Source organism: Oryctolagus cuniculus, chromosome 10 (assembly GCF_051225735.1).
Source record: "Oryctolagus cuniculus isolate XC-2025 breed Fujian yellow rabbit chromosome 10, ASM5122573v1, whole genome shotgun sequence".
NCBI lineage: Eukaryota > Metazoa > Chordata > Mammalia > Lagomorpha > Leporidae > Oryctolagus > Oryctolagus cuniculus.
The window spans coordinates 99,895,959-99,923,277 of record NC_142876.1 but is presented as its reverse complement, the minus strand read 5'-3'; the positions used below and the strand labels follow the sequence as shown (position 1 = coordinate 99,923,277).

Sequence of the window (27,319 nt, the reverse complement as noted above, 5' to 3'; positions counted from 1 at the left end):
TTTTTCTGTGTGAAGTATTTTGAAGTCCCTTGTATTATCTAACATACAGTATGTTAAATACATGGGTTATATTTGGTTATATTTGCCCCTTTCCCTTTTTTGTTTTGATTCATATGACTTTGGAGGCCGTGTAGAGAGATTTATCAGTGTCTGCCTTTATTTTGTGGCCAAGTGGAATACAACATTTTTTCTCTTTTAACTTTTATGCACTTTTTTAAAGAAAGTTTTTATTTAATAATATAAATTTCATAGGCACAGCTTTTGGAATATGACAGTTCTTCCCCCATATCTAACCTCCCACATCCATTCCCTCTCACATCCCATTCTTCATTAAGATTCATTTTTAATTATCTTTATTTACAGAAGACCAACTCTATACTAAGTAAAGATTTAAACAATTTGCATCCACACAGACACACACAGTATAAAGTACTGTTTGAAAACTGGTTTTACCATTAATTCTGATAGTACAACACATTAAGGGCAGAAGTCCTACATGGGGAGCAAGTGTACAGTGACTCCTGTTGTTGATTTAACAATTGACACTCTTATTTATGATGTCAGTAATCACCTGAGGCTCTTGTCATGAGCTGCCAAGGCTATGGAAGCCTCTTGAGTCCACAAACTCTGACATTATTTAGGCAAGGCCATAATCAAAGTGAAAGTTTTCTCCTCCCTTTAGAGAAAGGTATCTGCCTTCTTTGATGACCCCTTATTTCCACTGGGATCTCACTCACAGAGATCTTTTATTTAGGTCATTTTTCTTGCCACAGTGTCTTGGCTTTCCATGCCTGAGAAACTCTCATGGGCTTTTTAGCCAGATCTAAATGCCTTAAGGGCTGATTCTGAGGCCAGAGTGCTGTTTAGGGCATTTGTCATTCTATGAGTCTGCTGTGTGGTCTGCTTCCCACGTTGGATTGTTCTCTCCTTAATTCTATCTATTTTTAGCAGACACTTGGTCTTATTTATGTGATCCCTTTGACACTTATTCCTATTTTTATGATCAGTTATGCACTTAAAATGATCACTTTAACTAGTAAGATGGCATTAGTACCACCTAACTTAATGGGATTTGGAGTCCCATGGCAAGTTTTTAGTTTTACCTTTCGGGATAAGTCCGTGGGAATATGTGCCAAACTGTACATCTCCTCTCTCTCTTATTCCCACTCTTATTTTTCACAGAGATCAATTTTCAATTGGATTTAAACACCTGTGATTGATTTTGTGTTAAATAAAGGGTTCAACCAATGGTATTAAGTAGAAAAAGAAAATAGTGAAAAAAAGAAAACAATAAACTGTTCCTGATGGTCAGGACAAGGGTTGATCAAGTCGTTGTTTCTCATAGTGTCAATTTCACTTCTACAGGTTTCCTTTTAGGTGCTCAGTCAGTTGTCACAGATCAGGGAGAGCATATGATATTTGTCCCTTTGAGACTGGCTTATTTCACTCAGTATGATGTTTTTCAGATTCTTCCATTTTATTGCAAGGGACAAGATTTCTTTCTTTCTTTCTTTTCTTTTTTTTTTAAATCACTGTGTACTATTCTATAGCATACATATCCCATAATTTCTTTATCCAGTCTTCAGTGACGGGCATTTAGGTTGATGCCATGCCTTAGCTATTGTGAATTGAGCTGCAATAAACATTGAGGTGCAGACAGCTCTTTTATTTGCCTATTTAATTTTCTTTGGGTAAATTCTGCGGAGTGGGATGGCTGGGTCATGTGGTAGGGCTATATTCAGATTTCGGAGGTATCTCCAAACTGTCTTCCATAGTGGCTTTACCAGCTTGGCATTCGCACCAACAGTGGATTAGGATACCCTTTTCCCCACATCTTTGTCACCATTTGTTGTTTGTTGATTTCTGTATGAAAGCCATTCCAACTGGAGTGAGCTGAAACCTCATTGTGGTTTTGATTTGCATTTCCCTGATTGCTAGTGATCCTGAACATTTTTTCATGTGCCTGTTGGCCATTTGGATTTTCTCTTTTGAAAAATGTCTATTGAGGTCCTTGGCCCATCTCTTAAGTGGGTTGTTTCTTTTGTTGTGGAGTTTCTTGATCTCTTTGTAGATTCTGGTTATTAATCCTTTATCAGTTGCATAGTTTACAAAAAATTTCTCCCATTCTGTCAGTTGCCTCTTCACTTTATTCACTGTTTCTTTTGCAGTACAGAAACTTCTCAATTTGATGTAATTCCACTTGTTAATTCTGGCTTTGGCTGCCTGTGTCTCTGGGGTCTTTTCCAAAAAGTCTTTGACTGTGCCTATATCTTACAGGGTTTATCCGATGTTCTCTAATAATTTGATGGTGTTGGGTCATAGATTTAGAACTGTAATCCATATTGAGTGGATTTTTGTGTAAGGTGTAAGGTAGGGGTCTTACTTCATGCTTCTGCATGTGGAAATCCAGTTTTCGCAGCAACATTTGTTGAATAGACTGTTTTTTTCTCTAGGGATCGGTTTTAGCTCCTCGATCAAATATAAGTTGGTTGTAGATGTGTGGATTGATTTCTGGTGTTTTTCTATTCTGTTCCATTGGTCTATCCATCTGTTTCTGTACCAGTACCAGGCTGTTTTGATTATAACTGCCCTGTAGTATGTCTTGAAATCTGGTATTGTGATGCCTCCAGCTTTGTTTTTGTTGTACAAGATTGCTTTAGCTATTCGAGGTCTCCTGTGCCTGCATATGAATTTCAGCATCATTTTTTCCAGATCTGAGAAGAGTGTCTTTGGTATTTTGATTGGTATCGCATTGGAAGAATGGAGATTTTGATGATATTGGTTGTTCCAATCCATGAGCATGGAAGATTTTTCCATTTTTTGGTATCCTCTTCTATTTCTTTCTTTAAAGTTTTGTAATTCTCATCGTAGAGATCTTTGACATCCTTGGTTAAGTTTATTCCAAGGTATTTGATTGTTTTTGTAGCTATTGTGAATGGGATTGATCTTAGAAGTTCTTTTTCAGCCATGGCATTGTCTGTGTATACAAAGGCTGTTGATTTTTTTGTGTTGATTTTATATCCTGCTACTTTGCCAAACTCTTCTGTGAGTTCCAATAGTCTCTTAGTTGAGTTCCTTGGATCCCCCAAATAAACCATCATGACATCTGCAAATAGGGATAGTTTGACTTCCTCCTTCCCAGTTTGTATCCCTTTGATTTCTTTTTCTTGCCTAATGGCTCTGGCTAAAACTTCCAGTACTATATTGAATAGCAATGGTGAGAGTGGGCATTCCTGTCTCATACTGGATCTCAGACGGAATGCTTGCAACTTTTCCTCATTCAATATGATGCTGGTCAAGGGTTTGTCATAAATTGCCTTGATTGTGTTGAATGTTCCTTGTATACCAAATTTGTTTAGGGTTTTCATCATGAAAGCGCGTTGTATTTCATCAAATGATTTCTCTGCATCTATTGAGATAATCATATGGTTTTTATTTAGTAGTTTTTAATGTGATTATCACATTGATTGATTTTTGTGAATGTTGAACCATCCCTGGATACCAGGGATAAATCCCACTTGGTCTGGGTGAATTTTCTTTCTGATGTGTTGTTGGATTTGACTGGCTAAAATTTTGTTGAGGATTTTCATGTCTGTGTTCATTGGGGAAATTGGTCTGTAATTGTCTTTCTTTGTTGCATCTTTTTTAGTTTTAGGGATTATGGTGATACTGGCTTCATAGAAAGAATTTGGAAGGATTCCCTCTCTTTCAGTTGTTTTGAATAGCTTGAGAAAGTTGGAATTAGTTCTTCTTTAAATGTCTGGTAGAATGCAGCAGTGGAGCCCTCTGGTCCAAGGGCTTTCTTCGTTGGGAGGGCCTTTATTACTGATTCAGTTTCCATCTTGTTTATTAGTCTGTTTAGGTTTTCTATGTCTTCTTGGCTCAATTTAAGTAGGTTTATTTCTTAGGAATATTCATTTATTCTGGGTTTCCCAGTTTGTTGGCATACAATTCTTTGTTGAATTTCTGATGATTCTTTTATTTCTGTGGTGTCTGTTGTTATATTTGCTTTTTTATCTATTATTTTATTGATTTGTATCTTCTCTCTTCTATTTTTTTTTTTTTTGGTTAGCTGGGCCAATGGTATATCTATTTTGTTTATTTTTTAAAAATACCACCTCTTCTTTCCTGAAATTTTGTATTTTTTTCGATTCAGTTTTGTTGATTTCTTCTCTCATTGTAATTATTTATTTTCTCCTAGTTTTGGGTTTGGTTTGTTGTGTTTTTCCAGGTCCTTGAGATAGATTGATAGCTCGTTTATTTGGTGCCTTTCCAGTTTCTTGATGTAGGCTCCTATTGCTGTAAGCTTTCCTCTTAACATTGCTTTTGCTATATCTCATAGGTGTTTTTTTTTTTTTTTTTTTTAAAGACAAGCAGTTAGTGAGAGAGAGAGGTAGAGAGAATGATCTTCCTTCCATTGGTTCATCCCCGCAAATGGTCGCTATGGCCAGTGTACTGTGGCTGGTGCACTGTGTTGATCTGAAGCCAGGAGCCAGGTGCTTCCTCCTGGTCTCCCATGCGGGTGCAGGGGCCAAGCACTTGGGCCATCCTCCACTGCACTCCCAGGGTACAGTAGAGAGCTGGACTGGAAGAGGAGCAACCGGGACAGAATCTGGTGCCCAACCAGGACTAGAACCTGGGGTGCAGGCACCGCAGGCAGAGGGTTAGCTTAGTGAGCTGTGGTGCCGGCCTATATCTCATAAGTTTTGATAAGTTTTTTTGTCTTCTTCATTTGTTTCCAGAAATTCTTAATTTCTTTTTTGATTTCTTCAATGACCCCGTGTTCATTCAGGAGCACGTTGTTCAGTCTCCTTGTATTTGCATATGCTCTGAGGACTCCTGAGTTACTGATTTCTGGCTTCAATTCATTGTCCAAGAAGTTTGATGATATGATTTCAATTTTTTTTGAATTTGCTGTGACTTGCTTTATGGCATAGTATGTGGTTAACCCTAGAGAAAGTTCCATGCACTGCTGAGAAGAATGTGTATTCTGTAACTGTACAATGGAAAGTTCTAAAGATATGTTAGGTCCATTTGATGTTTAGTGTTGATTAACTGTGTTGTTTCCTTGCTGATTTTCTGTCTAGTTGATATGTCCATTGCTGAAAGTGAGGTACTAAAGTCCCCCATTACTATTGTATTGGAATCTCTCTCTTTGTATCCCTTAACATTTCTTTTCAGTATCCAGGTGCCCTGTAATTAGGTGCATATGCATTTATAATTGTTACATCTTCCTGTTGAATTGATCCTTTAATCATTACATATTGCTTTTTTTTGTCTCTTTTTTTAAATTTATTTTATTTATTTTTTGGACAGGCAGAATGGACAGTGAGAGAGAGAGACAGAGAAAAAGGTCTTCCTTTGCCATTGGTTCACCCTCCAATGGCTGGCGCGGCCGGCGCACCACGGCCGGCGCACCACGCTGATCCAATGGCAGGAGCCAGGATCCAGGTGCTTTTCCTGGTCTCCCATGGGGTGCAGGGCCCAAGGACTTGGTCCATTCTCCACTGCACTCCCTGGCCACAGCAGAGAGCTGGCCTGGAAGAGGGGCAACCGGGACAGAATCCGTTGCCCCAACCAGGACTAGAACCTGGTGAGCCGGCGCCGCAAGGCGGAGGATTAGCCTAGTGAGCTGCGGCGCTGGCTTCTTTGTCTCTTTTAACAATTTTGTGTGAAAGTCTATGTTGTCTGATATTTGGATGGCTACACCTACTCCTTTTTGTTTTCTGTATGCTTGGAGTATCTTTTTACATCCTTTCACTTGCAGTCTGCGTGCATCTTTGTTGGTGAGATGTGTTTCTTGTAGGCAGTAAATAGATGGGTTTTGTTTTTTAATTCATTTAGCTAGTCTGTGTCTTTCAACTGGACAGTTGAGGCCATTTACATTCAGAGTGACTGTTGATAAGTAATGACTTGGCCCTGCCATTTTTTCATAACTATTTACATCGTTTACTTTGGATTTCCTTTGTGTTTCCTTTGTGTTTTTACTGGGTTTCTTAGGTGAGGTTTTTCTACATGGGGTGGAATCAGGCAGAGGGGCTAGGAGGGTTGGGAGTTCCATGTTTAAAGGAATAGTGGACATGAAAGTTCTGAAGAGATGATTTCTGAGGAAGTCATACAGCCCAGAGCCAGAGTAGTGAGTCTCAGGTGATTCAGCTTACCTGGAAAATAGGTGTGGTAGCTACATACACTTGGGCCAGCTTCTGCATTACTGATAGATGTGAAATATGCGTAATATCACGTAGCTGGATGCATATTTTATAATTATAAGCATAGAATTTTATATTTGAAGTGAAGACATTAACTGGTACATGGTATTGAGGATTTAAAAAGGTCAAATAGTCCGTGTCTTAATAGCTTTAAAAAAAAAAAAAGTAGAAGAGCACTTCAAGCCCTGTGCATGGCCCTTTTGGAATATAAGGTCCTGCCTCTTGTTGAAATACATGACTTCTCAAACCTGGCTAAATGACAATGCGAAGATACATGTTGGACTTCCTTAGTGTCTGAGCTTCCTTTACAGAGCCTGGTGGCTTTTCAACAGCCAAGAAAAGGATCAAGATTATGTATTGTTTACTGGCGATTTTAAAAACTGATGTAACAGGCTGATTTATTTCTGGTTTGAGGTAATGTGGAAGGGTATGCAATTTTGAAGTGTTTTGTTACATAGTTGTAATCCTTAAGGGAACTTAGACTGTGGAGAAAAATGCACACCCAATGCAGTTCTGTTTTCTTTCTGTTGTTGAGGGAGTTCACTTTTACACAGCAAGCACGTAGCTTCCCTGGTTTCAAGAAGTTTTTATTCAGAAGTGCATTTGCCCTTCCTTTTGTTGAATTCTTTTCCCTTCTTCCTCTTGAAAACTAAGTTCGAAAATATAGTATCTTCTTTCACTAAATGTTTGTTCCTTTATTACTATGAGCAGTTCACACAAAGCAAAAATATTAAATAGTTGGTTTTAGTGTGTTATGTAACTTTGCTGTATATCAAACTAATTTCTTTAAGTTTTTCATCTTTAACCTCAAATCATGTAATTAATAATTTATTTATAAACTAATTATGATTCTTTATTAATAAAAGCTAATGGGCCGGCGCCGCGGCTCAATAGGCTAATCCTCCGCCTAGCGGCGCCGGCACACCGGGTTCTAGTCCCAGTCGGGGCGCCGGATTCTGTCCCGGTTGCCCCTCTTCCAGGCCAGCTCTCTGCTGTGGCCAGGGAGTACAGTGGAGGATGGCCCAGGTGCTTGGGCCCTGCACCCCATGGGAGACCAGGAAAAGCACCTGGCTCCTGGCTCCTGCCATTGGATCAGCGCGGTGCGCCGGTCGCAGCGCACCGGCTGCGGCGGCCATTGGAGGGTGAACCAACGGCAAAGGAAGACCTTTCTCTCTGTCTCTCTCTCTCTCTCTCACTGTCCACTCTGCCTGTCAAAAAAAAAAAAAAAAAAAAAAAGCTAATGGAAAATGATCCCTTTTTAAGTTGTTGATTAGACTTATATTTAATTTCCTGGATTATTGAAAAAGTATTATACCAGAGTATTAAAAGACATGAAGTATTTTATTCATATATGTAACCTTTAGAAGGATTATATTTTATGATGTCATCATTTTGATATGAATCATGTAAATGTTTATAATATGCTGTTTATACATTTAGTATTTTAAGAGATTCACTCAATTGCCTTTTGGCACACGTATGTTATATAATCTATATGTTTTAAAAAAGTGACATTAAAAGAATAGTTGATGTGGAGAAGCATTATTAGATGTTAATTGTCTCCCCACCTATATTTATGGGTGTTAATTCAACTGCTTTGCTAGTTACAAAACTGTATTATTGGAGTGAAAGTGTATTTGTAAACTGTATGGGAACTATACAATAAGAATAAAACCATTTTCTTAGATTAAAAAAAACAGTATTTTTAGGGGTGGTAAATTTTACTTTTGGCTCTGTTTTACTGTTGTAATCTATTTCTTTTTTCAATAGAAAAGTATACTTTTCTTTTTAGTTTTTAATTTTTAATTTTTTAAAAGTTTTATTTAAGGTATACAAATTTCATGCATTTTTATATATACAGATTTAGAAACATAGTGATACTTCCCACCCTGTTCTCCCTGTTGCTCGTGCTCCCATTCTTCTTCCTCTTCCCTCTCCTATTCCCACTGTTATTTTTTTTAACTTTTATTTAATGAATATAAATTTCCAAAGTACAGAATATGGATTACAATGGCTTCCCCCCCATAACCTCCCTCCCACCCGCAACCCTCCCCTTTCCCACTCCCTCTACCCTTCCATTCACATCATGATTCATTTTCGATTCTCTTTTATGTACAGAAGATCAGTTTAGCATACATTAAGTAAAGATTTCAACAGTTTGCTCCCACACAGAAACATAAAGTGAAAAATACTGTTTGAGTACTAGTTATAGCATTAAATCTCAATGTACAGCACACTAAGGACAAAGATCCTACATGAGGAGTAAGTGCACAGTGACTCGTGTTGTTGACTTAACAAATTGACACTCTTGTTTATGGCATCAGTAATCACCCGAGGCTCTTGTCATGAGCTGCCAAGGCTATGGAAGCCCCCTGAGTTCCCCGACTCTGATCATATTTAGACAAGGCCATGGTCAAAGTGGAAGTTCTCTCCTCCCTTCAGAGAAAGGTACCTCCTTCTTCGATGACCTGTTCTTTCCACTGGGATCTCACTCGTGGAGATCTTTCATTTAGTGTTTTTTTTTTTTTTTTTGCCAGAGTGTCTTGGCTTTCCATGCCTGAAATACTTTCAGGGGATTTTCAGCCGGATCCGCATGCCTTAAGGGCTGATTCTGAGGCCAGAGTACTGTTTAGGACATCAGCCATTCTATGGGTCTGCTGTGTATCTCACTTCCCATGTTGGATCATTCTCTCCCTTTTTATTCTATCAGCTAGTATTTGCAGACACTATTCTTGTTTATGTGATCCCTTTGGTTCTTAGTCCTATCATTATGATCAATTGTGAACAGAAATTGATCACTGGGACTAGTGAGATGGCATTGGTACATGCCACCTCGATGGGATTGAATTGGAATCCCCTGGTATGTTTCTAAGTCTACCGTTTGAGGTAAGTCAGCTTGAGCATGTCCCGAATTGCACATCTCTTCCCTCTCTTATATTTAACAGCTATCACATTTCAGTTAGGTTTCAGCACTTAAGAATAATTGTGTATTGATTACAGTATTCAACCAAAAAAAGTATTAAGTAGAACAAACAAAAAAAATACTAAGAGGGATAACATATTAAGCTGCTCATCAACAGTCAGGGTGAGGGCTGATCAAGTCACCATTTCTCCTTGTGTTCATTTCACTTTAACAGGTTTCCTTTTTGGTGCTCAGTTAGTTGTCACCTATCAGGGAGAACAAGTGGTATTTGTCCCTTTGGGATTGGCTTATTTCACTCAGCATAATGTTTTCCATATTCCTAACAGGGATCACTTTTCAGTTAAAATTTAAACACCTAAGAATAATTTTCAGTTTAATTTGTACTCATAAGATTAACCCTACACTAAGTAAGAGTTGAACAAATAGTATGAATAAAAAACAAAAGAACAACAACAGCAAAACACTTTTCCTCAACAGTTGAGACAAAGACTGTAAGCAATCATCAAATCTCAAAATGTCAATTTCACTGCTATATATTACCTTTTGGGGAAATGTGTAAATCTTCCAGTATTAAACAAGAATTACTAATTGATAATTATTGATCACCAATAAAGCATAAAATATTTGCATGATTAGTGTGAGTTTATTCTTAATTCCCTTATTCTTAAAAAATGACCATTGACTGTCTCATGTTTTGAGACATAGATCTCTTTCACCTGGATTTTATTTATAACTTATCTCCATAAAATGCTATCTAGAACTGTGTTCACTACTTAAGACTTCCATGAAAACCAACTAAATATAGAAAGTAAATTAGAAACATAAGAGAAAAAGTAAACCAAAATGTCTTTCTTAATTTACTCCCCTAGAACAGACTGGCCTATCACAATAGCTTATTTTCTTAGTCTATCTAGTTTATTTCTTGAGTGTATAGTTTTTCACACACACACAAAAAACCCAAAATGGGTGTCACTTAAACTAGACTTAAAACTTAAACTAGACTTAAAAAAAAATCCTTTGTAACATTTAATTAACCAACAAGAAATAAATATAAAAGTTATATACCAAAAAGAGCCATGGAAAGAATAGTACTAAGTAAGTAAAGTAAAACATAGGTTATAATCCCATTCAGAAAACATACTATGGGGCCGTTGCTGTGGCGTAGTGGGTAAAGCCGCTGCCTGTGGCACCAGTTCGGGTCCCAGCTACACCAGTTCTGATCTAGCTCTTTGCTATGCCTGGGAAAGCAGTGGAAGATGGTCCAAGTCCTTGGGCCCATGCACCAGCATGGGACACTTGGAAGAAGCTCCTGACTCTGGATCGGCCCAGTTCCAGCCCTTGTGGCCATTTGGGGAGTGAATCATTGAATGAAGACTTCTCCCTCTCCCTGCCCCCCACCTCTGCCTCTCTGTAACTCTGCCTTTCAAATAAATAAATACATCTTAAAAAAGAAAACATAGGATGAATGCAGATCATGATCTCACTTTTTAAAAAGATGGTTTATACATGATAAGATTGAAAATGACAAAATAGGAACCCAGCATTGTGTTGAAGCAGGTGGAGCTACCGTCTGCGATGCCAGCATCTCATATCGGCGCCAGTTTGAGACCTGGATGCTCCACTTCTGAGCCAGCTCCCTGCTAATGGCCTGGAAAAAGCAGTGGAGGATGGCTTAGGTGCTTGGGTTCCTGCCAACCATGTAGAGACCTGGAAGAAACTCCTGGCTCCTGTCTTCAGCATGTTCCTGTCCTGACCATTGCAGCAATTTGGGGAGTGATCCAGATCCAGCAGACAGAAGATTTCTGTCTCTCCCTCTCTGTAACTTTGACTTGCAAGTAAATAAATAAGTATTTAAAAAAAGAAAATGGAAAAATAATAAAAAAATAAAGTTTTAAAAGGAAACAATAAAAACAAAGGTTCTAAAATGTTAACTGTGGGTTGGGCATTATGGTACAAAGTCTTTGAGCCAACACTTGGGGTGCCCACATTCTATATTTAGTGCCTGATTCAAGTCCCAACTGCTCTACACTTCCAATTCAGCTTCCTACGAATGTAACTGGGAGGCAACAGATGATGGTCGAGGTTTTGAGGTCCTGGCCACCCACATGGGAGATCTGGATGGAATTCTTGGATCCTGGCTTTGGACTTGCCTAGCCTCAGCTGTTGTGGGCATTTGGGGCATTTGGGGCATGGCCCAGCAGCAGATGGAAGCTCGCGCTCACTCTTGCTCTCCTTCTCTCCTTCCCAACCCCATGCTACTCTCCACTCCTCTCACTCCCTGCCTCACTACCTCTCTGTCTGGTCACTCTGCCCTTCAAATAAACAAACATACAAATAAATCTTTAAAACTACATTACTAACTAGACATTATTATTCCTCTGACATTGGTACAGAAATAGTCCCATGCTTTGTAAATTTCATTCACCTACCTAGACATTACAATCCTAGTGAAGAGAACCGAAAAAAAATGACAGCTTACATTTCAACTTAAATGTCATTGATTGCAGTTACTAAAAATTATAAACTTGACTAAAATAAGTTTAAAATTATATAGCAAAGATGAAAATTCAGTAATGGATATCCAAAAAGATTACATTAAAAATATCAACCCTCCCCCAAAAAAACACCCTGAACTCTAAAAATGCCATTTACAACCAAATATGATTAAAAATTAAGGTAACAAATGAGACTAAATTTCTCATGGACATGTTAATTCCTATTTTATATGGAAATCATTAAAGATTTTAAATTTAATAGTTAGTATATCTTAAGCACTTCACAAAGAAAATGAAAAATAATATGAAAGTTTTAAAAATAATCACACAGACTGAAGAGAAAGAAGGCAAATTACGGATTTTAGAAAAATAGGGATTCAGTAATAAAAATTTATAAGCTCTACTATTTGAAGGAAGTTAATGTAAAAACTATAAAAAGTTGAGAACACTTGATAATTGTCATAAAGGAAAGAGGAAAGCATACTAGTATGTAAATGTGCTTAACATCACCAGTGCTCAATAATTACTTGCTGTGAAAAGAAGTGCAACAAGCCTAAGGTTTACTTCTGTCAACTTAACTCTGAATTCTACCTTCCATAATAGTCATGCAAAAAACCACTTTGTAGATAAGTAAAAAAATCACTTCAAACCAATTTAAAAATACTTTTAAAAATTTAATCTCATTAGGCTAGACAAACATGTCAATTAGAAGAGAAACACTACTGAAAATCACTCTTTTAAATATGCATGACTATTATTTATACCCAAGCATCAGATTAATTTATGTGAGAGCAACAACTTTTAAACATATACAGCAAAAAAAGTAGTTATTTACACTGATGCCAAGCTCTGTGCTAGGTGTTTTCACATCTATAATCACAAACATTGCTGAATATTACTCTGTTAAATATGAATTGCTATTTATATTGTGAAATGCTTTTGTCAATCACCCAATGAGAGTGAAGCTATACTACACCAAAGAGCAAGCAGAACTACTATAATTGCTGCCAAAAGAAGATACAAAACAGTAGCAGCATTGTTAACCCTAAAGAATGAAGCCTCTATACAGAACAGGCCATGTGACAGTCAACAATCAGCAATCTTTCAAAAAAAAATACCAGGTACAAACCGGTGAAGACAAATCAAAAGCACTAAATGCAGCTCCAACAGAAAATACCCTTTGATAAAAGTTTTTTTTTTTTTTTTTAAAGATTCATTTATTTTACTTGAAAGTCAGAGTTACACAGAGAGAGGAGAGGCAGAGAGAGAGAGGTCTTACATCCACTGGCTCACTCTCCAGTTGGCCGCAATGGCCGGAGCCACGCCAATCTGAAGCCAGGAGCCAGGAGCTTTTTCCATGTCTCCCATGCGGATGCAGGGGCCCAAGGACTAGGGCCATCTTCTACTGCTTTCCCAGGCCATAGCAGAGAGCTCGATTGGAAATGGAGCAGCCGGGTCTTGAACTGGTGCCCATATGGGATGCCAGCACTGCAGGCGGTGGCCTTACTTGCTACACCACAGCGCCAGCCCCTGATAAAAGTTTTAAACCTTTTATTTTACAGGTATAACATACAGTCCTCATTGGCAAAAGAAAAAATGCAAATTTATTTATCCCTCTACCCTCAGCTAACACCTGTACAGGAAATAGAGATAGGAAAATGAAAAACACTATTTCTCTTCCATTGCATATGAGAAAAATAGTTTAATAAAAAATCATCATTTTTGAAAAGGACAGACTTGCACAAAAATCATTCTAGAGATTATTTAGATAACCAACTGTGAATTCAAGAGCACAAAGTAACATATGATATCTTTCTTTCTGGAGACTTGCTTACTTCATTAAGGATAATGGTTTTAAGGTCATTGATTTTGTTGCAAAAGACAAGATTTCATGTTTTGTTGTTGTTGTTGTTGTTTTTAACCATTGAATAGTATTACATAGTGTATATATATATCATGATTTCTTTATCCAGTCATCAGTTGATGGACATTTGGGTTGAATCCATATGTTAGCTATTGTGACTTGAACTACAATGTACATGGGCATACAGATAACTCTTTCATATGCTGATTTCATTTTACTTGGGTAAATTCTCAGGAATGGGATTGCTGAGTGATATTGTAGATCTGTTTTCAGGTTTGTCTTCCACAATGGATGCACCATTTTACATTCCTGCCAATAGTGGATTAGGGTACTTTTTTCTCCAAATCCTCACCAGTGTTTCTGTATGAGAGTCATTCTGACTGGGGTGAGGTAAAACCTCATTGTGGCTTTGATTTGTATTTCCCTGATGGCTAGTGATCCTGAGCATTTTTTCGTGTGTCTGTTGGCCATTTGAATTTCCTCTTGAAAAATGCCTGTTTGAGTCCTTAGCCCCTTTCTTAACTAGATTGTTGAGTTTCTTGAGTTCTTTATAGATTCTGGATAGTAATCCTTTATCAGTCTCACGGTTGGCAAGTACACTTTTCAGCTTGATGTAATTGCATTTGTCAATTTTGACTTTGATTGTGTTTCTGGTGTCTTTTCCAAGAAGTGTTTGCCTATGCCAATGTCTTGCAGAGTTTCTCCAGTGTTCTCTAGTAATTTGATTGTATCAGGTCATAGATTATGTCCTTGATCCATTTTGAGTGGATTTTTGTGTAAGGTAGGGATCTTGTTTAATATTTCTGTATGCAGTAGGCAGGAGCTTCTTTTGAGTCTCCTCTATGGGTGCAGGAGCCCAAGTCCTTGGGACATCTTCTGCTACTTTCCCAGGCACATTAGCAACAAGCTGGAACTGAAGTGGAGTAGCTGGGACTTGAACCAGCACCCATATGGGATGTTGGCATTGCAGGCTGCAGCTTTACCCACTATGCCACTATGCCTGACCCTGTTGGAGAGTTTTGGGCAGAGTGGAAACTTAGTCTCAAAGAATTACATTTGGCTTTGGAATTTGAATACTTGAACTTTTCCTAGTAATTCTTGTAAAGTTTCAACTCCAGACATTTAGGTAAAGTGGAAGAAGTCTATGCTTCTCACAATAGTCCTGTAAGCAGTGTGCTCCTAGCATAGAGGTTAAAGTTTCAGCAAGTTAAAAAAGAAAAGAAAAAGAAGGTAATGGCTGATACTTAGAGATGGGATAGAAGATCAGTAGAAAATCTTTTTGGAGGTAATAGTAGTTTCACATTTCTTAGAATTCAATCCTGATATTGTAACTTAAATAGAAAGTAAACATAATCAAACCCCTGAAGTAATGCTTTCTTTTCTTCATTGAATTTTCCACAAAAATTTTTATCTGAAAATGTCGGAATATAAAAGTTTGCTTGACTCTTGAGTTCCTAATAGTGACAAAGCTGTCAGTGTTTGCTCACCAGATGGGAAAGACTGCCATATTCTTCATATAAGTGCATATGATGAGGAGACAGTAAAAGAAGAAAACTGCAAGCCAATATCCACGATGGGAATAGATGCAAAAATGCTTAACCAAAATACTAGCAAGCCAAATTCAACAGTGAATGAAAAAGATCATTCACCATGATCAAGTAGGCTTCATTCCAAGGGTACAAGGATGGTTCAACACAAGCAATTCAGTAAATGCAATTTATCACATTAACAAATGCAGGACAAACAACCATATGATCATTTCAATATATGCAGCAAAAGAAGTTGGCAAAATTCAGCATCCTTTCATTATAAAAAGCTCTCAACAAATTAGTCCCAGATGGTACATACCTCAACACAGTTAAGGAAATAAATGAGAAACCCACCACAAACATAATACTGAACAGGGAAAAGTTAAAAGTGTTTCATCTAAGATAGGAACAATACAAGGATGGCAACTTCCATTGCTTCTGTTCAGTATAGTGCTGGATGTTCTAGCCAGAGCAGTTAGGCAAGAGAAGGAAATAAAGGACATCCGAATTGGAAGGAAGGAAGTTGGATTGTCTCTGTTTGTAGATAACGTGATCTTACATATAGAAACCTTAAAGACTACACACAAAACCACACACAAAACTAATAAATGGATTACTTTAGTTGCCAACACAAAATCAACATGAAAAACCAATAACATTTCTAAATGTTAATAGTGAGCTATCTTCAAAAGAGATCAAGAAAATAATCCCACTTAAAATAGCTACAAGAAAACCCTGAAACCAAAAAGCAAAAAGATACTTAGGAATGAATTTTGGAAAGGAGATAAAGGATTTATACACAGAAAAATGTAGAAATTTTGATCAAAAATGGAAGAGGACAGAAATAAAAGGGAAAGATAGCTCAGGTCTATGGGTTACAAGAACTAATATTGTTAAAATGTCTATACTACATAAAGTGATCTACAGATTCAGTGCAGTTACTATTCTATTAAAATACTAATTATATTTTTCACAAAAAATGGAAAACAAGCTTAAAATTATTATGGAACCAAAGAAGACCCTCAATAGCTGAAATAATCTTTAGCAGAAAGAATAAAATTGGAGAAATTATGCTGCCTGGCTTTGAAATATATGCAGGTGCTTCAAAAAGTTGGAAAAGAGGAACTAGTAGCTGTTTATTTGTACAAGATAATTTTGAAATTCATGCATAACTTTTTCATAATACGCATTCTCCATGAACTTTTTGAAGACCCTTGTGCTGTGAGGCTAATCAAAACAAGTATAATCAACAAAACATAGATCTGGCATAAAAGTAGACATACAGACCAATTTAACAAAATAGAGCTCAAAAATAAATCCAAGCATCTACAGCCAACTGGTTTTTAATAAAATGCCAAGAACCCACATTGGGGAACATACTGGGAACATTGTATATTCACAATATCCTAGGTAGTGAAACTAGATCCCCAACTTTCACCATATACTAAAATCAACTCAAAATGGATTAAAGACTTAGATATAAGACCTGTATCTATAAAACTACTGGAATAAATTGTAAGCACAATGCTTCTTTATGATAGTCTGGGCAAGGAATTTTTTGATAGGACTTCAAATACATAAGCAAAATTAGACATGTAACATGGGGTTACATAAAACTAAAAAGTTCACAGCAAATGCAACAATTAGAAGAGACACCTACAGAATAGGAGAAATTATTTACAAATCATACATATAACATAGTGAGAATATCTGGAATATATGAAGAACTTAATAGTAACCTAACCCCCCAAATAATTTGATTTAGAAATGGGCAAAGGTGGGGCCGGCGCTGTGGCTCAGTGGGTTAACACCCTGGCCTGAAGTGCCAGCATCCCATATGGGCGTCCGTTCGAGACCCGGCTGCTCCACTTCCAATCCAGCTCTTTGCTGTGGCTTGGGATAGCAGTAGAAGATAGCCCAAGTCCTTCGGCCCCTGCACCCGCATGGGAGACCCAGAAGAAGCTCCTGGCTCCTGGCTTCGGATCAGAGCAGCTCCAGCCGTCACGGCTAATTGGGGAGTGAACCAGCAGATGGAAGATCTCGATCTCTCTCTCGATCTCTCTCTCTCTCTAACGCTGACTTTCAAATAAATAAATAAATCTTTTTTTAAAAAAATGGGCAAAGGCATGAATAGACACAGATATCCAAGAAGTATCTTAAAAATGCTCAACATTACTAATCATCAGAGAAATGCAAGTCAAAACCTCATTGAGATATCACTTCACCCAGTTTTTTTTTTTAACTTTTATTTAATGAATATGGATTTCCAAAGTACAGGATATGGACTACATTGGATCCCCCCCGCCGCAATGACTTCCCTCCCACACGCAACCCTCCCCTTTCCCACTCCCTTTCCCCTTCCATTGACATCAAGATTCATTTTCAATTCTCTTTATATACAGAAGATCAGTTTAGTATACATTAAGTAAAGATTTCAACAGTTTGCACCCACACAGAAACACAAAGTGAAAAATACTGTTTGAGTACTCGTTATAGCATTAAATCACAATGTACAGCACATTAAGGACAGAGATCCTACATGAGGAGTAAGTGCACAGTGACTCCTGTTGTTGACTTTACAAACTGACACTCTTGTTTATGGCATCAGTAATATCCCTATGCTCCAGTCATGAGTTTCCAAGGCTATGGAAGCCTTTTGAGTTCACCGACTCTGATCATATTTCGACAAGGTCATAGTCAAAGTGGCAGTTCTCTCCTCCCTTCAGAGAAAGGTACCTCCTTCTTTGAAGACCTGTTCTTTCCACTGGGATCTCACTCGCAGAGATCTTTCATTTAGTCTTTTTTTTTTTTTTTTTTTTTTTTTTTTTTGCCAGAGTGTCTTGGCTTTCCATGCCTGAAATACTCTCATGGGGTTGTGGGAAAGGGAATGGTTGATCCCTGGGTACAAAGTTCCAGTTAGATAAGAGGTATATGTTCTGGTGTTTACACAGTAAAGTGATTATAATTAACGATAATGTATATATAAAAATAGCTTGTATAGAGGATTTTGATCTCACTACAAAGATAGATCAATATTACAGATGGTAGGTAGGCTGATAACCCTCATTTGATCATTGTACAATATATACATGCATCAGAACATCACATTGTATCCTGTAAATATGTGTGATTGTTGTGTGTCAGTTTAAAAGAATGAAACTTAGGAAAATGAATATGATGATATTGATGAGGACTAAGACTATCTGGACATCAAGGGTGATTTCACTTTCTTTGTTAGCATTCTGAAATCTTGAAAAGGCTATATATAAGTGATAAAAATGAAAGTAGAGAGTATAATTGGAAAGTTAGATTGTGCAGGGTTCTTGGACAATAGATGCATAAAAAACCTTCAGTTTACTAATGTCTTTTTTCCTGTTGATTTGTAATGATTTAGAAAAATATTTTAGTTGTTTCTTTCAAATATTATTAAATGCTTTTGATTTATGTATAAGAGACATAGAATTCTTTCTTCTCTTTTTTCCCATTCTCTTAAATTCTTTTGAGTTATAGAGGGGGTATATGTGACAAAATCTGGAGTAGAGTTTTGATTTTAAGAAAAAGTGATGACTAAAGGTCACTGAGCACAATTCTCATGACCCTCTTAATGGTGGCATCCCATGGAGAGGATGATAATGTGTTTTTGAAGCTACTTAAATCGATGCTTCTCAGGGCTGGAGGTAGTTTGAGAGAGGATAACTATAAAAGAACATGGTACCACATTTTAATCACCATTATATGATGTTAAATGCATCAACAATATACATTTGAAGTTCCTCCATGTCTTTTTATGGTTTGATACCTCATTTCTCTTTGGCACTGAATAACATTTCATTGTATGGGTGTATTACAATTTCTTTATCCATTCACCTATTGGAAGGATATCTTGATTGCTCACAAGTTTTGGCAATTAAGAATAAAGCTGCTGTTTCTTTGCAATTTTTTTTGATGTGAATGTTTGTTTTCAAGTCACTTGAGTAAATACCAAATTGTATTGGAAGACTATTTTTAATTTTGTAAGAATGGAGCTGGTGCTATAGCACAGTAAACTAAAGTTGCCGCCTGTGATGCCAGCATCCCTTATTGGTGCACCAGTTCGAATCTCAGCCACTTTGCTTCAGATGCAGTTCCCTGCTAATGCTCCTGAAAAGCAAAAAGATTGCCCAAGGACTTAGGTCCCTGCCACCTGTGTGGGAGACCTGGATGGAGTTCTGGCTTCAACCTGGACTAACCCTGACATTTGTGGCCGTTTGGGGGAGCAAACCAGTTGATGGAAGATCTTTCTGTCTGTCTCTCTCTACCTTTCAAATAAATAAATAAATAGATAAATAGATAATATATGTATATATATATGTGTGTGTGTATATATATATATATATATATATATATATATATATATGTATGTATAGGGACTGCAAAGCAGTCTTCCAGAGTGCCTGTACCATTTTGCATTCCCATCAACAATGGTTAAGAACAATGACTATGTTCCCTATGTTAGCCAGCTTTTGTCAGTGTTCTGGATTTTGGCCATTCTAACAGGTATATAGTGGTATCTTGTTTTAATTCTGAGTTCCTTAAACACATACAATAATTAGCATCTTTTTAAAGATTGATTTATTTATTTGAAAGATATATACATATATATATATATACACACACACACACACATGCACGAGAGAGAGAGCGAGCGAGCGGGAGAGCTAGCAAGAGAGAGCAAGTGAGCACCATCACTTCCCAGATGGCTATAATAGCTAGGGTTGGGCCAGGCAGAAACTAGGAGCCAGCAGCTTCTTTGGGGTTTCCCACATGGGTGGCAGGGACCTAAGCACTTGATTCATCTTCCACTGCTTTTCCCAGGCCATTAGCTAGTTTGGAAGTGGAGCAGCTGGGGAACAACCCAGCACCCATTTGGGATGCTTTTCCTGCTATGCCACAATGCCAGCCTCTAGTGAGCATCTTTTCATGTTCTTACTTGCCATCTATATATCTTCTTCTTTTTTAAAGATTTATTTATTTTACTTGAAAGTCAGAGTTACACAGAGAGAGGAGAGGCAGAGAGAGAGAGAGAGAGAGAGAGAGAGTTAGTTCTTCCATTTGATGGTTCACTCCCCAATTGGCCGCTTCGGCCAGAACTGCGCCGATCCGGAGCCAGGAGCCAGGAGCTTCCTCTGGGTCTCCCACGCGGGTACAGGGGCCGAAGGACTTGGGCCATCTTCTACTGCTATCCCAGGCCATAGCAGAGAGCTGGATTGGAAGTGGAGCAGCCAGGACTTGAACTGATGCCCATATGGGATGCTAATGCTTCAGGCCAGGGTGTTAACCTGCTGTGCCACAGCTCTGGCCCCTCTATATATCCTCTTGGCAACCTGTTTACCTAAGACTTTTGCCTGCATTCAAATTGGGTTGTTTTCTTACTGTTGCATTTTAAGAGTTGTTTTTATATTTTAGATAATAGTCTTTTATCAGATACTATCTTTTGTAGATATTTTTCACAGTCTGTGGCTTTTCTTTTCATTCTTTGACACTTAGTTTTTTAAATGATTTTATTTTTTTGAAAGGCAGAGTTAGAGGAAAATTTTATTTTTAATGAAGGCAAGCTTATTAGTTTGTGAATCATGCCTTTAATGTTGTATCTAAAAAAGTCATCACCCTACCCAAAATTACCTAGATTTTCTCCTGTATTATCTTATAGGAGTTTTATAATTTTTCATTTTGTATTGAAATTTGAGTTAATTTTTTGAGTGGTGTAATAAGGTTTTTGTCTAGATTTATTTTTTTATATACTTAGGTGTTCAGTTGTTCAAGCACCATTTGTTGAAAACAGTGACTTGTTTCCATTGTATTGGTTTTGCTCCTTTGTCAAAGATCAGTTGACTATTTATGTGAGTCTGTTTCTGAAGTCTCTTTGATATCATACATCTGTTTGCATATTCTTTTGCTAATACCACTGTCTTGATTACTACACCTTATCTCACTTCTTTTATTGAGAAGAAGCTTTCTGAAGAGACTTATTCTGCCATTCCTACTGATGTAATTCATTATGTTTAATATACTGTGAAGTCTCATGTTGGTAAGGTTATTACTTTTCTGAATATTTATTTTCATTTTATTTGAAAGGCAGGGAGGGAGGGAGAGAAGGGAAGGGAAAGGAAATATTTTTGCATTCACTGGTTCACTCCCTAAATGTCTGAAGCATCCAGTATTGGAGCAGACCAAAGCTAGAAGCCCAGAACATAATCCACATCTCTTATGTGGGTGTCAGGGACCCAACTGTTTTTGCCATCACCTGCATTTGCAGGAAGCTGGAATTGGAAGCAAAGCTGAGATTCAGACCCAGGCACTCTGATATGGGATGTGGACATCTTAACTGCTGTGCTCATTGCCCACCCCTAAATAACAACTCTTGGGTTCCCCTTGTAGCGTTGGAGCTGCTTCCTCTTAAATCCAAGTAGAGAAACTATAGGAAAGCTCTGAAAATAGCAAATTGGAATTGAGAAAAGGTGGTGTTAAAATTTCCTTTCTCTGAAAATTGTTCTCACTGTATAATTGAAACTTTTGTTAATACTGCTGTACATGAATGCTGAAAGGATATGGATGAAGAGGATCTGTACTGGCAGGTTGACTTTAGCAGATAGATGGTATTGAAATGAGAGTAGTATGGTATATTGCATGGAAGAGTGAATGAGACCTGAAAGCAAAGTGTCAGCTGTACTCTGTGACAAAAAAAGCCATGTGCTTTTGGCATTTCCCAGCCCCTAACACTTTTATCTGAGAATTTTTGTGTAGAATTTTTGTGTATCTCTGTTGAAGTAATTTCTAGTTTTTTTTTTTAATATCTTAGTTGAAGTGACTTTATGCTTTGGGAATATATTCATTGTAATATTCCTTTTGGAATAAACTACTAGGACTACTGTAGATGCTAATAAAGCCATCTTTTTTTTCTGAAAATGCTTTTATTATATATCTTGCAGAAAATGTTGTGATTTTAATATCCTTCATATGCTTTCTTTTAGGTTGGTACAGAGGAGTTTCAACAAAGAAACCAAATGTAAAGGTAATGAAAAGTTTATTTTTTTCTAATGTAGGAAGGAGCTACTTAGTATGTTTGAAACTATCTTTTACTGGCCCATCTTTTAATATTTTAGAGTAGTCAAACAAACATTCTGTCTTTAGCAGAACTGTACCAGACCCTTTGTCTCAGCAGCATTAAAATAGTCTTTCTGAAAGTACAGAAATAAGAATGTCATAGCTGCAGAGCTTATCTTGAAAAAAACATATTGATGCTTTTAAATGTTTTTGCCCTCCTGTATTTGACAAAAAGGTAAATTGACTTATTCATGGGTATAGTCCATAGTCCTTTGAAACTACATTAGTTAGATGAATTTGATTCTAAAATATAAAATGGAAAGAATTTTAAAATAATTTCTAATTAAATATTTTTCTTGATATTAATATTATTGTTAAAATGCAAATTTAAACAAATTATTAGTGGCACATACTAATTTAGTGTCCCAGCTTTGATGTGTTTAGTACAGTTGATATTAATCAGACAAAATAATAGTTAAAATACAGTTAGGAACTTTCTTCTCCAATAATGCATTTGCAGAATCTTCTTTGTGCTCAACCTTAATGCATATATCAGTTTTTCTTATATGTTTGTACTATGCTGTTTCTCGTACTGAAAATTTTCAAAATTATCACATTATTTTCATTAAAACAGAAAATTGTTAATCAGTTTTGCCAGTGGAATCATTCACTTATTTTTAAGATAATGATTCTGAGGAAACAGTATTGTCATTTAAATTTTTCATGGCCTGGTTTTCTTTTTTTTATTTATTTATTTAAAAAAATTTTTTTTTTGACAAGCAGAGTGGACAGTGAGAGAGACAGAAAGGTCTTCCTTTGCCGTTGGTTCACCCTCCAATGGCCGCCGCAGCCGGTGCACCGCGCTGATCCGAAGCCAGGAGCTGGTGCTTATCCTGGTCTCCCATGGGGTGCAGGGCCCAAGCACTTGGGCCATCCTCCACTGCACTCCCTGGCCACAGCAGAGAGCTGGCCTGGAAGAGGGGCAACCGGGACAGAATCCGGTGCCCCGACCGGGACTAGAACCCAGTGTGCCGGCGCCACAAGGCGGAGGATTAGCCTAATGAGCTGCGGCGCCGGCCAGCCGGCCTGGTTTTTTTATTGTTGGCATTTTTCTTTGAAAAAAATTTTCTACCCGATAATTCTTTGTTGTCTACGGCTGTCTTGTGCAGTGTTGGATGTTGAGCAGCATATATAGCTTCTGCCCACTAGATACTGGTAACTACTCTCTCTGTTTGTAATAACAAAAAGAGATTCTAGGCACTGCCAAATGTGCTATGGAGGCAGATTCATCCCTGGTTGAGAACTACTGTTCGTAGCTCATTTTTTTCATATACTTCTAATTTTGAAGTGGTATTTCCAGTGGTATTTTCATATGGAGAATGCTTGTGTGGTAATAGTTTCTGTTTGTGTTTTGTTTTTAAAATATTGATTACATTACCAGAAAATTACTTGAGCAGATGAGAAATCTTACAAAGAATGGAAATCTGTAATTGTAATATTACATCCAGTTTTTTTAGTGATATTTGTGGTCTTGACTGCCTTCCTACTTTGCTTCCTACATTGGTACTTGAGGGTTAGTATAAGGACTATGGTCACTTACATTATTGTATGTTTGTCAAAATGTCAAATTGATGCTCAGTGTGGTTTGAAAACCTTATTTAGGGAGACATTAATGGCAAGACTTACTTTAAAATGTTAACAATTTTTTTGATTATCCATTGCTTGACAACAAAGTACCCAAAATAACTAATAACTAGTTTCTCTCATGATTTTGGGGCTTTATTCGGTCGGCTGAGTGTTATTTGGATACATGTGAGGTCACTTGTGACTATAATCATTTGGAGTCTCAATTGGCTGGAATTTAAAAGAGGATGTGCTCACATGTCTTGCATCTTGGCTGGTATGACTAAAAGGCTGACCTTAGCTGTACGATCAAAATATGGTTAATTTAGGTAGGTTTCTTATCTTGGCTTTACTGAATAGTGCTGCACTGAACACAGGAAGGGTAGCTGTCTTTTACATTTGCTTATTTCATTTCCTTCATATATATATATATTCAGAAGTTAAAAGCTGGGTCATATTCTGACAAGCTAAAAAATTCTGCTTGCTTGTTTTATTTATTAGAGAGAGATCAAGAGTGAGTGAGGGAATGTGTGTGAGACAGCTTCCCTGTCTGCTGATTCACTCCCCTAACTGCCTGGAACACTTGGGCTGGGACAGGTGGAAGCCAGAAGCTAGGAACTCAATCTGAGTCTCCCATATGGGTGGTAAGGACCCAAGGATGTGAGCCATCACCTGCTGCCTCCCAGGTTATTCATTAACAGGAAGTTGGAATCAGTAGCATAGCCAGGACTTGAACCCAGGCATTCCAATTGGGGATATGGGCATGATAAGCAACATTTTAACTGCTAAGCCAATGGTTAACTCTTTTTTTAGAAAAATATTTATTGATTTATTTTGAAGTTCAGAGTAAGAGTGAGAGCAAGAGTGAGAGAGAAATAGGTATCTTCCATCCATTGGTTCATTCCCTGCATGGCTGCGGCAATCAATACTGGCCCAGGCTGAAGCCAGGAGCTTCATCCAGGTCTCCCATGTGAGTGACTTGGGTTTAAACATCTGGGCCATCCTCTGCTGTTTTCCCAGGGCATTAACAGGAAGCTGGATTGGAAGTGGAGCCGCAGGGACTTGAATTAGCTCCCATATGGGATGCCAGCATCACAGGTAGCAGCTTTAACTGCTGCTCTACGATGCTGGCCCCCCTTCCCAAACTTTAAAGGGTAAGCTAACAGCACTTTTTTTCAAACCATTCCAAGCACCTGAAAGGGGGCAACTTCTAAAACCAGACAAGGACACAACAGAGAAAACTATAGGCCGGTGCCGCGGCTCACTAGGCTAATCCTCCGCCTAGCGGCGCCGGCACACCAGGTTCTAGTCCCGGTTGGGGCACCAGATTCTGTCCTGGTTGCCCCTCTTCCAGGCCAGCTCTCTGCTGTGGTCAGGGAGTGCAGTGGAGGATGGCCCAGGTGCTTGGGCCCTGCACCCCATGGGAGACCAGGAAAAGCACCTGGCTCCTGGCTCCTGCCATCGGATCAGCGCGGTGCGCCGGCCACAACACACTGGCTGTAGCGGCCATTGGGGGGTGAACCAACAGCAAAGGAAGACCTTTCTCTCTGTCTCTCTCTCTCACTGTCCACTCTGCCTGTCAAAAAAAAAATAAATAAATAAATAAACAACAGAGAAAACTATAGACCAGTATCCCTGATGAACATAGATGTAGAAATTCTCAATGAAAATACTAAGAATTGGAATACAGCAGTACATCAAACATATCATTCATCATGATCAAGTTAGATTTACTCCTGGATGCAAAGATGATTTAACATACACAAATAAATAAATTTAATGTATCACATAAACAGAATGAAGAACAAAAATTATGATTGTTTTAATAGATGCCAAAAAATTCAGTAGAATTTGCCATCATTTCATGATACAAATATTGGACAAATTAGGTTTATAAGGAACAAACCTCATATTAATAAAGACTTTTATATGACAGAGCCACAGTGTGGATACAAATACAAATTGCTAGAGTTTCTTCCACTGTTGATGTTCAGTTTTAGTCCATTGTGGTCAGAAAAAAATACGTGGTGTGACTTTTCTTTAATTCATCAAGGTTTGCTTTGTAGCCTACAGTGTGGTTTGTCCTAGAGAAGGTTCTATGTGATAATAAAAAGTATTCTGCAACTGTTGGATGAAATATTTTGTAAATGTCTGTTAGGTTTGTTTTGTCTATAGTGTAGTTTAACTCTGATGCTTCCATGTTGATTTTTTTATCTAGATTGTCGCTCCCCGTCTTCATGGGGGAACGACACTAAACCCTGCCTAGGCTTCCTATCCGAGTCACGGCACCATTATGTCGCTCCCCCTCTTCGTGGAGGAACGACACAGGACCCTGCGCTGTTCTTTGTCTGCTCGGCCCTCCCCGGGTTTGCTGCTGGTTCTTCCTGGGTTGGCTACTATCCCTTCCACCTCCGTGGAAGGGCAGTTCCCCCTGGCCACATTCCCCACTTCCGCAGGGGAGCGGCACACCGCCGGCCGGCTCTTCTCGGGGCTGCACAGGTGTTCCCCTTAGATGTTCCCCGTAGATGTTCCTGGTGAATGCCGTCTCTCTCCTCCTTTATAGTCCTCCTCCGCCAATCCTAACTCGGCTGCCCACATGCCGAGTACGCTGCTCTCCTCTAATCAGGAGTAGGTCCTACAGTTTATTGGTTGAACTGGAGGCAGCTGCGTAGAAGCTGTTTTCTCCTCTCCCAGCGCCATATTGTGGGAAAGCAGATGCATAGAATAAGTCTTAATTCCAGTAACTCAGTCTAGTCCGGGTTGCTCCCCACATAGATGATCTGTCCATTGATGAAAGTGGCATATTGAGGTCCTCTACTATTATTGTATTAGAGCTTATCTCACTCTTTAGATCTAATTTTACTTCATGAAATAAGATTCATTGACATTAGGCACATACACATTTACAATCATCATATCTTCTTGTTGAATTATGCCTTGATCATTGTATTGTGACCTTGTTTATTTTTACAGTTTTTTTCTTAAATCCATTTGATATAGGTATAGCTACTGCTGCCTTACTTTTGGTTTCTGTTTGCATGGAATATTTTTTTTTCTGTCCTTTCATTGTTAGTTTGTGTGTCTTTATTAGTGAAGTGAGGTTCTTGCGAGCAGCTTATCATTAGAGTTTATTTTTTTAATCCATTCAGCCAGTTGGTAGCTTTTAATTGGGGTTTTAATACATTAACATTCAAGGTTATTATTGATAAGTAATGATAGTCCTGTTACTAAAAATTCTATTTTTAATATCTTGTTTTTACTGCTGCTTTGGATGACCAGCTCCCAAATAGGAATGCCTGGTTTGGGTCCCAGTTACTCTGCCTTTTTTTTTTTTTTTTTAAGATTGATTTATTTGAAGAGCCAAGTCCAGTTTCCCACTTGAGGCCAGGTGGTTCCTATTAAGGGTAGGGCATGGTAGATGGGGATGATGGAAAACAAGTTGTTCTATCACAGCTTACCTGGGAACTACTGCAGTCAGGCTGTTGTATGAAAGTATTTTTTAAAAGTGGTACTTTTTTTCCCATTGGCTACCATTCCTTGCAGTTAAAACCTCGTTGGTCAGGATTACAAAGCAGGTACTAATAGGGTTCAAA

General features: G+C 38.0%; 1 protein-coding gene across 14 annotated transcripts in view; it reads left to right on the top strand.

The window, feature by feature from the left end:
- DOCK3 (dedicator of cytokinesis 3) overlaps window positions 1-27,319 on the top strand; it is a 507,250-nt gene that overhangs the window by 101,728 nt on the left and 378,203 nt on the right. For all 14 annotated transcript variants that reach the window (XM_051852373.3, XM_051852369.3, XM_051852371.3 and 11 more), the window contains exon 3: window positions 22,031-22,071. In XM_051852373.3, coding sequence (XP_051708333.1) covers window positions 22,031-22,071 — 41 coding nt within the window. The remainder of the gene's footprint in view (window positions 1-22,030; window positions 22,072-27,319) is intronic.